Source organism: Lepidochelys kempii, chromosome 1 (assembly GCF_965140265.1).
Source record: "Lepidochelys kempii isolate rLepKem1 chromosome 1, rLepKem1.hap2, whole genome shotgun sequence".
In the NCBI taxonomy this organism is placed as follows: Eukaryota; Metazoa; Chordata; order Testudines; family Cheloniidae; genus Lepidochelys; species Lepidochelys kempii.
Genome location: NC_133256.1, coordinates 224,319,198 through 224,338,386, shown reverse-complemented (window position 1 = coordinate 224,338,386; position 19,189 = coordinate 224,319,198). Strand labels below are relative to the sequence as shown.

The window sequence follows — 19,189 nt, the reverse complement described above, 5'->3', positions numbered from 1 at the left end:
CACACAAACTGTTAAAAGAACATTATTTAAGGTTGTAAACTCAAGCACTCAAAAGTTAGAAAATGCTGGAATTGTCCATGCCTGTGCAACTCTATTTCAGCCCTCTTCTGCATATTAATATGATCCAGTTTTTAATACAGGATCACATGGGTATTTTTTTTCACAGGACCCCTGCCTCATTCAGTGCACAGGATAGTGCTTTGGAGATGCAGCAGGGCTGTGTAGCAAAGGAGAGCAGGAGCCCTGCTTTATTTGTTACAGAAGTTTGAAGGTGTGTAGTGAATGAGATAGAAGGTGGTCACTAATTGTGTGTGCGCCTCATGTTCTGGGTGCCTGACCTGAGACCCTGGGGTCTGATTTGCAGAAGAACTGAGCACTTACAGTTGCAATTGAAGTAAAAGGAAGCTGTGCTGTGAATATAATAAACACTCTATAATTCTAGCTACACTTAACAATCAGGGCCTAGGTGTCTGAAATTTGGGCACCCAAAATTAGTGGATACTTTTGACTGTAATCTCTGTGTGCCTCAGTCCTCATCTGTAAAATGTGGATAATAATATCCCCATATCTCACAGGGTGTTGTGAAAATAAATGTATTAATGACTGTGAGATACTCGGATACTATGGTGATGAGTGCCACAGAAAAGTTCATGAAGAAATTAATAATTCTATCTTCAGGGCAGGGTATGCATAGTGGGCAGTAAATAAAGCCTGGTGCCACACACAGAACAAAAAGGAGAAAACAAAATATTAAATAGCTGCTCATTAAGTGAGCACCAGCCACCCAATGCACTGAATGAGGGAGTCCTGGGGGGAGGAGAGTGAGGGGAGGGAGATGTGATCATGTAAGTAAAGACTATATCGTAATTAGGCTTGGCAGAATTCTATTTTTATATATAATTTCAATGGATAATATTGATGTATTTTTTTTCTATTTTATCACTTTCAATTTTCATAGTTGTGGGAGACTGCAGGAGCAGGCAATAATTATTTAATGACAGTAGACGTAGAGTCAAAAAGTTACAGATTTATAATGGTTAAAACTAGGGCTGTCAAGTGATTAAAAAAATTAATCACGATTAATCACGCAATTAAAAAAATCACGATTAATCGCACTGTTAAACAATAAAAGAATACCATTTACTTAAATATTTTGGATGTTCCTTACATTTTCAAATATATTAATTTCAATTACAACACAAAATACAAAGTGTACAGTGCTCACTTGATATTTTTGATTACAAATATTCGAATTGTAAAAAGCAAAAGAAATAGTATATTTCAATTCACCTAATACAAATACTGTAGTGCAATTTCTTTCTAATGAAAGTTGAACTTACAAATTTAGAATTATGTACAAAAAATAACTGCATTTAAAAATAAAACAGTGTAAAACTTTAGAACCTACAAGTCCACTTAGTCCTATTTCAGCCAGTCGCTCAGACAAACAATTTGTAGGAGATAATGCTGCCCGCATCTTGTTTACAATGTCACTCAAAAGTGAGAACAGGCGTTCACATGGCACTATTGTAGCCGGCATCACAAGATATTTATGTGCCAGATGCACTAAAGATTCATATGTCCCTTCATGCTTCAACCACCATTCCAGGGGACATGCGTCCATGCTGATGACAGGTTCTGCTCGATAACAATCCAAAGCAGAGCGGACCGACACATGTTCATTTTTATCATCTGAGTCAGATGCCACCAGCAGAAGGTTGATTTTCTCTTTTGGAGGTTCGGGTTCTGTAGTTTCCTCCTCGGAGGGTTGCACTTTTAAGACATCTGAAAGCAATCTCCACATCTCAGCCCTCTCAGATTTTGGAAGGGACTTCAGATTCTTAAACCTTGGGTCGAGTGCTGTATCTATACTTAGAAATCTAACATTGGTACCTTCTTTGCATTTTGTCAAATCTGCCGTGAAAGTATTCTTAACACGAACGTATGTTGGGTCATCATCCGAGACTGCTATAACATTAAATATATGGCAGAATGAGGGTAAAACAGAACAGGAGACATACAATTCTACCCCAAGGAGTTCAGTCCCAAATTTAATTAACGCATTTTTTTTTAAACGAGCATCGTCAGCATGGAAGTATGTCCTCTGGAATGGTGGCTGAAGGGACATATGAATGTTTAACATATCTGGCATGTAAATACATTGCAATGCTGGCTACAAAAGTGTCATACAAAGACCTGTTCTCACTTTCTGGTGACATTGTAAATCAGAAGCAGTCAACAGTATCTCTCGTAAATGTAAACAAACTTGTTTGTCTTAGCGATTGGCTGAACAAGAAGTGGGACTGAGTGGACTTGTAGGCTCTAAAATTTTATGCTGTTTTGTTTTTGAGTGCAGTTATGTAACCAAAAAAAATCGACATTTGTAAGTTACACTTTCACAATGAAGAGATTGCACTACAGTATTTGTATGAGGTGAATTGAAAAATACTATTTTGTTTATTATTTTTACAGTGCAAATATTTGTAATAAAAAATAATATAAAGTGAGCACTGTACACTTTGTATTCTGTGTTGTAATAGAAATCAATATATTTGAAAATGTAGAAAAACATCCAAAAATATTTAATAAATTTCAATTGGTATTCTATTGTTTAACAGTGCAATTAATTGCAATTTTTTTAATCCGTTAATATTTTTAGTTAATTGAGTGAGTTAACTGCTATTAATTGACAGGTCTAGTTAAAACACAAATTGTCAACATCACATGTCAAAATATACAAAATAAATATCCTTAAATCAAACACTTAAGTTCTCAGGCAGCATTTTTCTTACTCTATGCATGCCTGGATTATTATCAATGGAAACACTTTTTGTTTCGTGTGTGTATAGTGAAATCCAAATTTCCTGATAAATCTGATCTTTCCAAGCCTAATCATAATGCTTACACCCATCCCTGACTCCTTGTCCCATTCCTGTCCTCTCCTAGCCAGTCATCTTCACTCTTGAGGCGTATCGTTGCCAAGCAAGTGGTAGTCTTGCCCTTCTGGACTCACCACCCCAGTCCCAGTCAACTTCAACATCCATACCCAGTTCCCGTCTCCCCCCCCCCCCCCCCACTTCTACCAGCTCTTCATCTAATCTGTCTCTTTCCCCCACCACAGCCTCCAGTTGATGCTCCTAGTTCAAATTTCCCTACCCAGGCTCCTTGTCCAATTTCATTGTCATCCTCCCACTCCGAGGCACCTTGTCCAAGTCTGTTTGCCCAGACAGTCCCAGTAGTCCCTGTGTACCAATGCTACTCATCAGATCCATCTCCCCTTCTCCCACATCCTAAAACAAAGGCCTCCCTTTCATTTGCCAAATTTGAAATCCCTGTTCCAAAGTACAGGTGTGCTATATCTTTCCAAATAAAAGATTATTTTTTTTTTTTTTAGCGTGGACAACATATATGTTTTTCCCAGCCTCATACTTGGAAACAGCTGAAGTTCTAGCCCGAGGCGCACACCTGGCATGGAAAATTTCAGCCCACATATTTGTCAAAGTTACAAGCAACTGAAAACATGATCTGATAATGAGAAGTGTCTCATAATCTTAATAATAATAAATGGTGTTGCCAGCCTCCTCTATGATTAATTGCATGATGGTAATATCTATCAAGTACCAATCCAGATTGGTGACTCATTGTGTTTGGCACTGTAGTAACATAGTAAAAAATCTTCCCTGTTCCAAAGAGTTAACTAAAAACACCCAAATGCTTAATCGTATTTATTCTTCTGATTGGGATTGGAGACCCCACAACCTTCATATAGAGAACATAAAATCAGATATCCAGGCTAGACATATCCACTGTACTATAGCAGAGGGTTTGTGAGTCACGTAGAGAATTCTCTCTTCAGCCCATCTTGAAATAACATTGGCAAAAGTCATGAGGACCTATTTATTTATTTTATTTAATAAAGTTAGTCTGTACCAGTACTCCTGACAGAGTATTCCATAGCTATTCAGTTGTATTTCAGAAGTTCACTGATGACAAGATTTTACTTTGGGCCTGATCCAAAATCACTGGTGTCGATTGGAATAATCTCATTGTCTTCAGTGGGCCTCTGGAGCAGGCCTTACATGCAGATAAAATATGAACAATGGTAAGATTATATGACGTGTATTCTTTTGTTTGTTTTGAGAACAGATCGCCCTGGTCTTGTAAATGTAGAATACATTGAAAAGATGCAGGAGGGCATTGTGCATGTACTAAAACTTCACTTGCAAAACAACCATCCTGATGACATCTTCCTCTTCCCAAAACTCCTCCAGAAAATGGCGGACCTCCGACAGCTTGTCACAGAGCATGCTCAACTTGTTCAGATAATCAAAAAGACTGAATCTGATGCACTCTTGCATCCTTTATTACAAGAAATCTACAGCGATATGTATTAAGGCTTTTTTGTAATTTTTTCCACAGTATTTAAAGCCAAGAGCAATATTAATAATAGATTGGAGAAAAATTACTTTGTACAGTTATCGGCTGTGCTTAATTCAAGAACATAAAAAATCTAAATTGTAGGTAACTGGAATGTCATGCTTCTTTTGTCGTGGGTTCTTTAAGTACTTTAGAGAAATTACATAGTGCTCATGAATTTGCTCATAAGAAGCTTTGGTTAATTTGAAATTTGAGGGTTAGCAAGAATGTATATGTACTGAACAAGTAGATGTTTAACAAATCTGAATCTGTTAACTAACAAACAGACCTTGATTGATCAAAATTAGATTCTGTATTGGGCTAGTCGTTGAGCATTAATTTACCAAATAGGGCAAAATTTGTTCAAGATACATGCACTATCTTCTAGAGATTATGTACTCTTGGTTTAAATACTTTCATGTTCATTATTGAGAACCAACTAGCACTTTCAATTTTTTTCTCAAACAAGAGTCAGGCTAGATGTATCAAGTGGCTGGGTATAACTATACATGCACAGGTATATTTATTTGAAAGATACTTACTTTGTTGCTGTCTGAATTATGGGAGAAATAGTACTACTAAAGTAAATTTAGGATTAGCCTTTTGAAAAGTCTTTTTTTAAAAAGTTAAAGGATTATCATGGTGTAACTCACATAATTGCTTCCCTGCCATTGCGGGAGCCTGAGGCACTTAGGTGCACCTTGATCCCTTCTAGTATCCCATGGGATGTAATATCCAATGACCAAAATTAGACCAACCAAAGTATCAGTGTGTGGGTCCTGGGTGATGCTGGTATCCTCTGATATACAGGAGGTCAGACTAGTTGATCTAGTGGTCCTTTCTGGCCTTAAACTGTACTACTCTATAAACTATGGAAAAGATATCTTAGCAAGATGCTTGTTAGTGAATTATACTTTACAGTGGGGGAATGCTTTTTCAAAAGTGTTCTAATGAAACTAGGGGAAAGTCCCTTTTGGGTGGAGTATATTGTGTGCATCTTGGAGAAGTCTTAATAGCTTAAGATGAAATTTTTACTTTAAAATGCCATTTTGAATTAGCAGGACTTGGGGAGTCTCCCAGAAGTCTGATTCTTGCCCCAAGGAAGCTGAATTCCAGATTGTCAGAATACAATAGCTTCAGGTGGTGGTCTACTCTGAAAAATGATTGTACAAACATGGCACCTTTATTCTTAACAGATCTTCAACCAATATGTTTTCAAAGTGTTACATATTTACTGTTCTGAAAAAATATTATTTTACATTCTTTGCTTATATTAGCCCCTCAAACCTTAGTGAACCGCCTTCTGTTCCTCCTTACACATTGTCAACAGAACTATTATCTAAATTCTAAATGCACTATATTCTGCCCTCCTTTTACTCTACCCCACTGGAGGCAACATGTACAGAAAGCAGAATTTGTAGACACTGATTGCACAGTTGTAAAGGAAGGGGGCACAGCTTGGAGAAAATAGTTTCATGTAATTGAGGGCAGAATCTGAGCCACGGTGTACTACTTACTGGTGATGTAAACCAGAATAACACAGCTTTAGTTTATGTCCATGTTGTCTGCGGGACTGGCAGTTAGAACAATCATGGTACAGTAAACTGAGCACATTTAATCTGAAAATTATTGAAACATAATAGACATGAAACTCCATCCTGCCACTTTGCAGACTACTGTATAAAGAATGAAAACAACTGCTAGCCATGAGTTTCTTTTGGGAGTAACATTTAAAATATTTATTAAAGACGGTCTCTTTCTGCTCTTACCTTTCTTTTCCTTTTTACCCTGACAGTTTCTCTCTTGATCTTTTTTTATTGGGTGTTAAAACAATGATCTTGACAGCCAATTTTAGTAATACTTTCATAGTAATAATTTCTGTGGCAGAAAAGGGTCAGTTTTCATGTCTGCTTTATTGCAGCATGGTTTCAAGGCTTCAGAATCATAACCCTTCACTAACAGAATCAACTTGGGTGTAAGGTTTGATGAATCCCAGAACACAGAACCGTGATCTCTGTTTTTATCATTGAACTTGTTTCTGCTAGAGACTTGTTGGTACAGTTAGGCTTTTGGTCATTTGAGCCTTACATATTATAAGATGATTAGAGTGATTTTTTTCAACTTACACATTACAAGTGTTAAAAACAAATTATCTATACTTCCATCAGTGTGTTTGGAATCTATTGCAGTTTCTGTGCTTATGTAACCTCTCAGGCACACACAGCTCAAACTGGAGTGTGTGTCTGGGGGAGGGAAAAAGTAAAGAGTGCATGCACACAAAATGATGACATGCATACTACCTTTCCCATCCACCATTTTTTCTTTCCACAGTCAAAAGTATGGATATAGTACATCTGCCTTATCTATTCAATTAGCGAATAGATTTTCATGTTTTATCAAAAAATTAGTGAATTGAGAAATGATCTCCTTTTATGTATTATGGCAGTACATGGTGTCTCTTCAGAAAAATGAGAGGATTTCAGCAGTGGTACTTTCTGCTACTAGAAATGCCCATTGCCAGTTGCAAAAGTTCAAAAATCATGAGTCAGATGCCAAAAAATTATGAGGTTGGCTTAAAAACTATAAGATATATAATATCTTGGATTCTGGGGGGCGAGGGTGGTCTTTTAGTTTCTGAGCTTTAGGGGCTTTTAGGTCACAATTTCAAACTTTACTCCAAGAATGAGGGCTAGGAACTTAAGTGAAGGCTGAGATTCTCACATAAAGCCCCATCTTCAAGAAAGAAGTGATTAAATAAAATCAAATATTGCAAAACTCATAATGAAGTCGTAAGAGTTGCCAGTATTTGAGTTCTCAAGTTAAATATGGACCTGAATGCTCTGGATCTGTTAAAATACTTCAACTTCCTATTATTGTTATCTGTCCTTCTGGAAATTTATTTCAGACTTGTTCTGGGTTCATTTCATTTCCTGTACACTCTCCCTGTTTGTTTCCAACTTTCATATAGGTCCAAATTCTGGACCTCTGCACAGACCTTAAATAAACAAACATTGCTCAGGGAAAGGTCCATGGGAGTCAGGGAGGGCAACATTTTTACCCTATTGAGCAGCACCCATTACACTTACTTTTCTCCATGTAGGTGATTAGACTGGTGGAGCCACATAATCATTATCAGACTGGCTATACCCTTGCCCATCCCTCACCATTCCTACCACCAGCCACTAGTCTGCACTGCTTTGGAGGAAGCCAGTGTGGAGTCAAGTTCAGTGCTGTCCAGAATGCACACGGTACAGAAGAATCACAGTGATTCCACTGACTAAGTTGCTGTGCTTCCGTTGAGAGGGAGGTAGGGTTTGTCCCAGAATGAATAACTATTACAGTGAATGATGAATTTTTGGTTTTGCCATTTGGGATAAAATGTGATGTTTTGTTGCCTGGATGGTTGAGCAAGGACAGCACTTTTCAGAGAGAGACAGACTTCAATGCAATGCTAGAATTGCCTCGGCAGGTAGGTGATATGCATATGGAGTTACTACTGTTTATAAAGCTTAGATTTAAGCATTTGTTCCTCAAAACTCAAACCCTCAGAATGTTTGTCCTGTAAGGGGGTGTGATGCAGCTGACTCAGTTTTAGTTGTTTGACTAATAGTAGTCCCCATAATTAAGTCTTTGACCATCAGCCATTATGAATACCTGCTCTGTTATGAGCCCTAACAGGTAATTCCTTGCTGCCTGGTGGTTAACGAGACTTTTTTTGTTTTGTCCATTCCCACCTCATCTGCTGAGTGAAACAATCTCATTTTCCTTCAATCTTTCATAAACGCTAGGTCTTCCTGGTGCCACTTTGTCTGATACCAAGTACAAAGGTGGAGCAGAACCTATTAACCTCGCTAATGCTCTTGTTTAGTTACATTTGGTACACACCACATCTCCCCAGGTGAGGCAGTACACGGTCCCACCTCCACGTGTATATGCTATGACTACGAGTGTCTGAGTACATCAACATGCATGCTATCACAACATGTATTTTCAAACTTAACACCAATAGTGCTACCCCTACTGGTGGTCTCTTCAGCTGTAGTTGGCATCTCTCTCAGTATTCTTGATGTATGCAGCACCCACATGTGTGTAACCGTCTGAACAGCACACTTGGTGTGAACCTGATTACAACAGTAGCAATGGCACACATCCAGAGCCTCTTTGTTTATCAGCAAAGTTCCTGATCTAGAAATTCATTCATCAAACATCTACAAGTTTTTAAATAGGAAAAAACAGCAGTCGCATTTCAAGACCAACTAATGTTTGGATAGTTTCCATAACTATTTGAATTTTGATAAGAGCTACAATTAGCATTTAAAATATATGTACAAAAAGTATTTGTCTAGGGGTTACAGAAACTTGAACAAGATGTTAACAGATCCTAAAATTCTGGGAGATTCTACTGAGTGCACTACAGAGATACCTATACTGCCTTCCTAGAATACAAGTCACAGAACAATAGTCTCAACTGTAAATTTAGTATTAGTATACAGAACTTTATTTTAGCATTACGTTTTTCACAGATATAGCTCAGCTACCTCAACAGATTATCACAGTAGACGCTAACAAATTTGATTTTCAAGATGGCTGCTTTTGTGAAAGTTTACAGTTTGAACTAACTGTAAACAGATTCCTGAGTAACTTTCATCATGCACAAAGGAGTCAAATCATTGAAGCTTTAGTTGTGTTGTTCTTTTTAAATCAATTCTATACAAGAAAAAGTGATCTGTCTTAAAAGAGAACACTATTACAGACTTGCTGGCCTGTTTGGTACATCATTAATCTGACTAGCAGCAGGTTTTAGGGGAACTTGTATAATCTTAATTTTAATTCATTTGGTTATTCTAGTCAAAGCTTTATTCTAATTTCAAAGTGAGTGCATGCAACCTGCATTAATACAAATGAAGTTACTTGTGGATACCAAAATATCCCTTAATTTCAGGACACCATCTCTATTTTAAATGCACTAGAATTAAAATGACAGCCAACCAGAATGTTTTCCATTTAGTCAAACTGAACTTTTTTGGCATTTAAAAATGTCTTAATTTTCATTTTCCTGTGCCTTTGGGTTTCTGGTTCCAGCCAGCTGCTAAAGTGTTGAAATGCTGCCAAAGAGCTTATGTTTGCACTATTTCTGGCCCAAACAGATTTAGGAAATACCAGCAATTGTACCAGAGTCCATTCTCATGAGATTTCTAACACAAGTTTGTAGACTCATGGGGTTAAGATAAGCATCTAAACATGTATTTGTTTATCTTAAATACTAAATCTCTGAAGGTTTACTTATTGCTAGAATTAGGTCCCAGACTGAACTAGCATTTCTATGTTGTCTTTCATTTCTAATGGTCAGCTTTAGGGTAAGAAGTCTTAGACAAAGCAGTTGGAGAAGATTGCATTGTAGCTACCTAAATTATTTCTAGTCCTCTTCCGTTTCAGCTAAGTTTGTCCCTTAATTTTCAGTCACAAAGCTTCTATCTGAACATTTTTAAAGAAGAAGAAAAATCAGCAGTTATTTAAAAGCACTTAATAGTCATTGTACTATTTTTATAATAAAATTAATGAAATGTTGAGTATGTCATAAAATTGGTACTTCATTCAAAGCCATAATTCTTTATTAAGGCTTGTTGAATTGAAAGGCACAATATGAGGCTTGCCTGTACCTTAGTGCTATTTTAATAACCACATTCAAATTTGAATATCTGTGTTTAATCAAGTTTGTTAACCCTCAGGTAGTGAATGGTTAAATTTACAGTATGGAGGTTTGAACTAAGATGACTGGTATTGTTCGGTTTTATCTTTTGTTTTAAACTGAATGTGATAGTGTTTCTTTAAACTTCCATTTGTAAAATATACAAATATAATTGCAAGACAAACTTTTAGTAAATTACACCACAAAAGCTTTAAAGAAAAAATGTAAATTATTTAAGTGAAACACTATGGGCCTGATTTTGCAAACCCTTAGCCACAGTGTGAATACTTGTTTGAGTAAGGGCTGCAAGGTCTCAAGTTAAAGATGCTATTAATTTGTTTGTGGACTTAATTGCCATAAACTGTATAAAGGACTGTCATGCTCCCTTGCCCTGGACTCTGCCTCAGTTTCCACTCCATCTGTGGAAATGAGTCCTGAGCCAGACTTTTACCATTTTAGAGCCCTCATTCAGAGGATTCCAATAAGTAAACAGAAACTAACACAAAGAAACAGTCTCAGCGAATAGTTTGTCTCTCTGGACTCTTGTTCTTCTCTTACCGAGAAAGAGTCATGAACCACCCTGCCACCTCAGCATTGGCTGCTGTTCCCCATCCACACTGGGGTTATCAGTCTCTTGTTCCAAATTGCCTGCGTTCACTATTCCCTCCCCACAAACTAACTCCTTTTCAAAGGACTTTCCACCTTCCTGCTCCCCCCCTAGAAACTAGTTTCAGACTGCAGGCCTTTCCTGTCCAGAGGCACTCACCAGCTCTCTTTGCAAAGCTAATAGGATTTCTCCTACTGTCTCTCTTCTCTGATAGTTTCCCCTCAGGCTTCTGCGTACTACTTCTAAGCCCCAGTTCAGTGTTTGCCCTCTGCTCTTCCTCATGTAGGGTCCTTTCTAACCTGTAGAGATCTCAAGCCTTCCCCAGAGAGAGAACACTCTTGGTTGCTTCCTTCTTATACTACTCAGACAGTCTCCTTATAGAGTTCAGCTGCTCCATTACTAATTTGGCTGATGAGGCATCACTTGGAGCACCTAATTGTTGTATTGTGCAAGTGTTGTGCAAAACTTTGGGACATATCAATGCGTGACTATTTGCAGTTGTAAACAAGGTTTGAAAATATTTGTATGTAGAATGTGGACTTCCTTTTATTTCTCTTTTGATACAAGTAAGTCTGGCACAGGATAAGCTGTAGCTGTAAAATATTTAGTTAACATAATTAAGGTTTGTGGCTCAAACTCACCAAGGTATAGGGTGGACTTCAGAACCACTTTCATCTTTCCATGCACTGCAGTATTTTGTTTTAATTACAAGCCTAGTCGGAAAACTAGAGAGAGGTTGTTTTTATATAATTCCTGTAGATCTACATTTCTCTCATAATTTATACTTAAATTTTGTGAGTTGATTTTTGGCTTAACAGGAATAAAGCTGTCCTATTGATTTTGTTTATATATAAAATAATTTTGGTGCCACACACACTGAGGTTGAACTATGATTTCTTAGACATTTCAAAATATGTAACTGACTATACAATGAAAACTAAGTAATAATTAAAATATGCAATAACTTGGAAGTCATTTATTTTTCTATAGAAACATTCCTTTTTTCCTTATGATTTTAGATCAGTGGTTTTCAACCTTTTTTTTTTTTTTTTTAATTTTCGGACCCCTAAAAAATTTCAAATGGAGGTATGGACATCTTTGGAAATCTTAGCCATAGTCTGCAGACCCTTGGTGGTCCACTGACCACAGGATGAAAACTGTGTTCTATGGTAAAGACAACCTTTCGCAGTCCCCTTAGGTGTAAGTCTGCGGACCCCAGGGAGGCGGGAAACCACTGCTTTAGATACAGACTAAGACAATCTATATATAGGCCCTGATTCTGCATCCTGTGACTAAGGTAGAATTCCATGTTTGCAGGGATCTCTTCTAGCAAATCCTGATGCAGGATCAGGCCATAGACACTAAGTTAATTATTTGTAATGGTTGAATTTTATTCTGAAGAATTCAAAAATGACACCCAGAACAAACACAGTATGTTCTAATTGTTCTAGCCATGATTTATATTTGTTGCTGTTTTGTTTGCAGTACATAATATCACATCTTATAATGTTGGTGCAACTTTAAAATTGTAGATGATATGTTATCATCCAAGTCCTCTGTGTTCATCGACGTGTCAAATTTTTATTAAGAACTTATTTGTAAAAGATATACTATGTTTTGTTTTTGGTAATCTATTTTTCTGCACTGGATTAACGGTCTGAGGCAGCAGTAAAGTAAAACCTGCGAAGAGCTACATCAACTATGTCATGTTATACTGTAACTGTATAATAGATGTGTTTCCTGTTAACTAAAACCATCCCAGGGGCAAGGTGCTTTTCTAAGCAATATCAATGTGTTTAATAGTTTTAATAAGGCTTCTTTCAGTTTCTGAATCTATTTCAATCCTGGCCTCTTGTACCTTTCTTAAGTTTGTCTGCCTGTCAGATCACAATTGCAGGGAAAGATGTAATGGAGCAACAGAATAGTTAATGCTGAAGACACAGGGCCAAATCCTTCAGTCTTGCTGATTTGCCAAGGTAAACACCAAGGTCCCAATCCTCAACAACGTGAGAAGCCTGTACCCATTGGGCCTACTTGCCTAAGTAATGACTACTCACAGGAATATTAGTAGCAGGACTGGCCCTGAGTAAGGACTGCAAGATTTGGCCCAATTTATTTAATGTAATGTAAGCATTTTGGAGTATATGCTCCTCTTGCTATGCATGTTGGCTCCAATTGTTACACACATTTGAAAAATCCTGACTCATAATTGCTGTAAAAAGTTACATGGTGACTCTGAATGTTATCGTTTACCTTCCGGAGGTTAAAGTACTTGGGTTTGGAACAATGTTAACCAGCTGAAACATTGACAGTAAGCAAATGGGGCATCCTAATTGACTGCATATGAGTTCAGTAAAAGTAGCCACTATCTGTTGTTTGGTTTTTTTCCCCTAACTTGGCTTTGTAAGACGATTTCTGTAATAAAATTGCTGGATTTGTATACAAGTCAACTTCAAATACATCATAGCTGTACTTTAATACCGCTGATATATTTACATAACATAGGTATATTTTGCCACATGGAAGCCAGGACTGCCTTCATTGAGGCCCCACCACTTCGTACTGCCTTCTGCTTTCCACGCTAATAAAGCAGAATGGTTATTAACTAGTCTTGATGCCATGTCCCTGACCCCCCTCTTCCCCCCCCTCCCCCCCACACACACTCTGCCAGTATTCCCTGACATTTCTACTCAGGAAGCTTCTACTAATCAGGGTGGCTAATGCTCAACTAGCCAGCATTACCTGAAGGGGGAAAGGGAAGAATGATGCCATGGAAAGAGGCTTTCATGCATTCCCACTCCTGGAGTTGATTCCCCCAGGGTGAGTGTGTAAGGGGAGCATGCTGATGAGCCAGGATTCCATTATGTCCTTGAACCACAGACAGCTATTAAGTATTCCCCTTGGCTTGCAGAAGTGGAACAGAGTGTTTAAGGCTTGATTTATTTCTTTGGTAATTACAGAGAAGTAGTCAAAGTTGTAATATTACTGATTTCACAAAAGAAACATCGTCAAACAGTAAAGATCAGTTTTATTGACTTCTCAAATGATCTACATTGCAGATTAAAAGTAGTGAAACAGGAGTAGAAACAGCTGTTGAATTATTTTTTTTATTAATGTAACACACCAATGTACTTGCATAGTGGTGTTCATTATAATTTTTTAGAATGACCTATAGTATCCAATGTGGCACAAAAAAATTACCACTTTTTTGTCAATGCTGCCGTTAATTAAAATCCTTACCTGTGGGGGGTCATAAGTGGTTAATTCAGCACAAATATAAAAAACATTTTATGTCAGGGTTTCCTGTTGTCTGTCAAACTTTTCTTGGGTGCCTTTTACTGTATTAAATGTACAAAAGTGTAGTGAAAAATGTATCAAACTCATTAGTAGCAGATACTGCTAAGTGCAGAGGAGTCAAAAATAATTGTCATTGAGTGATTGTCTTCCTGTAAAGTATCAGTAACTCAGGTTAAATCCCCTAGTACTTTTTAGTCACAACAGTGCAGGTGATGTTTTAAAAGAGGGAATGGAAAGCCCTGGTAACATATGGACTTGTGGGAAAGATACAGTTAAGAGGTCTTTTGCACTTCTACAAGAAATTTTTTTTAATTACTAAATAAAGGATTCTGAATGTTTGTTCTAAAATCAACAGACTGGAAACAGACATGTAAGTTGAGTTACTTCAATTTTTACTTTACATTCTGATTTTTCTCTCTTTAAGAATAAGGGATTGAGCTGATTAGTGATTGTGTCATGACTTGTAAGAACCGTATGTGCTTAAAAAGTCATACTGTAAGACTGATGAATGTAAAGATGGTTAATTTAAAGCTATGGTTTTGCCTTAATAGTTCAAAAATAAAATATTTTTTAAAATTGGATCACAGGTTTTAATGAGTGGTGCATCACGAATGGTGTTTGATTTTCTTGGTGATTAAAAGACACATTCAGAGTGATCACAAATGTGTCCTGTATTTTTAAAGCAAACATCTTTGCCACCCTCTGCTGACCACATCCAGCACTTTATCAGAAAGAGCTGAAAGTCCAAACTGGGTCCCTCATTCTGTAAACACGTTTTTATATACACATAAATAACTTTTACAGGTAAATAGTTCTGTTTTAAACTCAGTGGGACTACTTACTTAGCTCTTCACATGCATCAGTGTTTGCAGGGGTCAGGGCTTAGGTTAGTATCTCTCATGAAGCTTTGTCAGATAAAGACCGATAGGTGTTGCTGGAAAAAATGTGTTCCTTTGCAACATCCTGCACCACTACAATAGAACTGGTATAATTTGTCATAGAGCTTTGTCTTAATGGTTTTTCCATCTCCAAGCTTCTGATATGCAGAAATCACTTAGTGAGTAATCCCACTGATTTCAGTGGTGTCACGGGTGTGGCGCTGAGCATACAAACAAGTGTTTGCAGGATTGGGGCCTAAATCTCTCATGGTAACATGTAAAGAATACGTGCTGGGTATGCTTATTACAAACACCACTTATGCACTGTGAGAGCAGTTTTTAAAAGAATATCAAGAGCATATTTAGAAAAATGCATCCTATCCCAAAGCTTGGAGATTAAGTGTGATAGGCTGCTTCTGAAATGAATGAGACTACTTATGTTAGTGTGTTAGTGAGCAGAATGGCCCCAATTCAGCGAAGCATTTAATTACATACTAGTCATCCCTGTTCAGCTAAACCCTGAAGCACATCCTTAAAGTTAAGGATGTGCTTAAGTCCTTTGTTGAATAGGGATGACTGTTTGAATCGGGCCTTATGCTGGGTAGTAAGTGTTGGCAGGGTCAGGCCCCTATTTTGGAATAACAGTGAAGAGAGTCCCTGAAATATCCCAGAGAGTAATTACTAATAACCGGAACAGTTGCTTGAATGCATTTGCATTTTGTAACTAGAAAAAACTTCAATCATTATTCTCCCACATCTAGTTTATATCATCACAAGTTACTGTATTATCCCATCTGCCTGGACCTTTGCTCTAGCTCACTTGTTCAGTGCTAAATATCCTATTACATAATCAAACACATTCAGTAAAATTTAGTTAATAGTTAAAGTACCAATGTCACGTCTTATTCAATGTGTGCAACCTCCCCCTCTTGTGGTTGATTTTTTGAATGTGCTTTAAATTTACATAGCTAAACATACTCCAATAAACTACTTCCAGCATACAGAGGTTACGCAACAGCGTATAGGTGTTCATGTTTTAACGCATCTTGAATTTCACTTCAGCCTCCAGATCTGACTAATTAAAGTTAGGAAAAGATGCCAAAAACTTTAAAAATCACCCCTAAAGACTGTGTCACTGAGTTTGCAAAGGACAAATTTCACGTTGCTGGTAATGTGTTGTTCTGTACTGTGTGTGGCAAGGCTGTAGATTACCTTCAAAGGTGGACAATTTTTGAACACATGGAAAGCGCTAAACATAAAAACGAAACAAAAACAAAAGGCTAAAACAGTAGGGCCATTGACAACAGTAAAGAAACAATGCCCTGTGATGTGAGCGTTCCAGCTGGAACACTTTTCAACTGATACCTATGTATATAGTGGCTAGGGAAACTGAAGTTCAATGTTTCATTTTAATTGTGGGAAAACATGGATTTCTATGGGGGGTTTTTATTGAATTTTTTTTTTCCACTAAAAACTAGGATCCCTGATCATCAGTTCACTCCTGGGAAAGTTGGAGCATTTATTAGTTAGGAAAGAAAAATGCTGAAGAGAAAGCACTGAAGAGGCTGGAGAAGCATGCTGCTGCTCCAACCATGCAGAGATGAGTGGTGGTTGATGGCCTGTATGTGCTAGTAAATTTTTCCTCAAGTGTAGTATAAAGAAAGGGGGGTGATGTGGATGAAAAACATATTTGACAAGAGATGGGCTTAAGTTAGATCTTCATGCTAATGCAGCACTTAATGATGCTCTCCAGTTTAGGCCTCACCCCAGCACTAACCTGGCAGGTGGATAGTAGCATTCTTGTTCATGCAGCATTGGACTTTCCTTGTTTAGCTCATCCCTTTTTACTATGCTCTGTGTGCAAAACACTCTGCACCTGTGTGTGCAGGGCCAATGATGAAATGTACCTGTTAATGATGTGGTATACCAGAAGATGAATTAGTTTCTGTTTAAAAACTTTGGGATTTTCATATTACTCTTTTATCCCAGATACTACTGACAATTGCTTTAAGAAGGTTGGGTTGACTGTGAGCATGAGCGTTTAAAACTATTATTTCAACATGTCTAAGATGGTGTATGCTTCTGAAGCCTACATTCAAGACAGCAGCCTTTCTTTTCCCTCATCTGTTTTAAATGCTGACCAATTTGTGTTAATTACTGTTTCAGGGGTTTTTTTTTTAGAAGGACTCCTGGTACAAAATTACCATCCACTTTCACATAAGCTGACAGACACCAATACATAATTACTATATATATTTTTTTAAAAACAAAAGTACATTACTACCTCCCATCATGTGTATCTTTCTGCTTTTTGCAGTTTTAGTGTTAGATGAGACTCAGTTACCAGCCCAAGATTAGCTACAATTTTCAAAACTTTTTTTTTCTGGCGGTAGATATTTAACATACATTTGAAATTTAAAATGCTCTGTTTTACATTGTGGTAAGTTTAATGTCCCAGATCTATTTTTTCTGGATGGGAACACTTTCTGTTAGTAAAATGTTCATGGGAAACATTGCATTAAGAAGGAAATCCAACAGGTTAAGTTCTGGCCTACACTCAAGTGTAGATAATGCAAAAGCATGTATGTTCTTTGATCTTGTTTGTGTGATGCTGTAGAAGTGTGCAGTGCTATTAATCTATGCAAAAGCAATTTTTTCCCATAAAAAGCACATAGCTCAAAAGTTTGCAAGCTAAGTTGTAAATAAGTCCTGCTCTTGCAATTTATCAGCAAACATTTTTGTTCCTGCTGCATTCCATGGAACTCCATATGGCTCCAAAGGTGTCCACACACAACCAGTTCCAGGACTGTGGGAGACCTAAGAGTCCAATCCTATAAGCCATATTCTTGTGAGTAGTTTCACAGAGTAGCCCTTGGACTCTGTGTTTGTTTGTTGTAACCACCTGACTTCAGCCTTGCAATTTATTCACCAGTGATAGTTATCACAGCAGAAGCCACCCTCATATCATTATAATACACAGGTACTGTAGTGATCAGAAAGACCCTGCTGTCTAAATTACATTTCTATAGGATGACTGGACACTACTGTTCCCACAAGCAATGTGGAATTGACTAGTACGCTTTTAGTTAAGATATCAAAGCTGTTTTCTGTGGGACTAGATGGCTCAGAGGAACAGTAATGAGATCTGGAGTTTGACCTCTAGGCCAGTGGTTCTCAACCAGGAGCCTGGGGCCCTCTTGGGGGCTGCAAGTTTAGGGAGTCTGCCAAAATAAACCCAACAGCAGGGCCAGCATTAGACTTACTGGGGCCCAGGGCAGAAAGCTGAAGCCTGAGGCCTGCCACCCAGGGCTGAAGATGAAGTCTGAACAACTTAGCTTTGCAGGACCCCCTGTGGCATGCAATTGCCCTGCTTGCTACCCCTTAATGCCAGCCCTGGCTTTTCATCTACTGGATATGCAGAACAGTAGTAGCTGTGGAACATGTGGTCCATGGAATTTTTATAGCATATTGTGGGGGTCTCCGCAAGAAAAAGCTGGAGAACCCCTGATCGAGGCCACTAGCTAAAATCTGGCCTGGGTCAGCACTCAGTGAAAGTTATGACAACTGTTTAATTTACACTACATGAATAAGTGGGTAGTCCAGCACTCAGTCACATTAGTCAATGTAGTATGAATCTGCAGCCCTAGCAGATCAAAATATTGCACTCTGTGTCCGTCTCTCTAAATATTCATTCAACACTGATCTCAAACAAATCGCCTGGTACAGCTAACTCTAGTCAAGAATCAATTATTTTGGCAAATTAACCATTTACTTGTTATAAAAAAACTTCAATCAGGTTAAAGTTCACATTGACTTTAATTTTTATATAAAATATCCCATGCAAGTAAAGCAAAAATCAATAAAGGCCATCATTTCAACTGTTTAAACTGTCACAGCCTAATTTAAATCTCTTGAATTTCTCTTTAATTGCCCAAGACAGGCAAGGGTTAATCTGACAGAGTTTACTGGCTGAACTTTATTATTTCCAAGTAAATCATATTGTCCAGTCAAGATCAAAAAATGATCTGGAAAGCATTCTCTTTTTCTAATTTGTAAAGGAAACGCTGCACCCAGGAAGGAACCCTTTCCCACTCCCCCACCCAAAGGCTGTTTCCACCTCATTGGAAGTTGGAGTGAAAAGTGGTTGCAGTCTTGTAAGTATCAGCTGATATGTTCCATTGCAAGTTTAATGCCACACGATGACTTCTGCAAACAGATACAGTCTTGACACAATGGCCTCCAGACAACATACTTTTCTATGAATATCTGTTCTGATATGCTCTGTGATCTCATGCTGCAGAA

General features: G+C 37.8%; 1 protein-coding gene across 1 annotated transcript in view; it reads left to right on the top strand.

Moving 5' to 3' along the window:
* PPARA (peroxisome proliferator activated receptor alpha) overlaps positions 1 to 14,588 on the top strand; it is a 38,538-nt gene extending 23,950 nt beyond the window's left edge. Inside the window, 1 exon segment of the mRNA XM_073315806.1 lies at positions 4,147 to 14,588. Coding sequence (XP_073171907.1) covers positions 4,147 to 4,394 — 248 coding nt within the window. The 3' untranslated portion in view covers positions 4,395 to 14,588.
* The last annotated feature ends 4,601 nt before the right edge of the window (positions 14,589 to 19,189 follow it).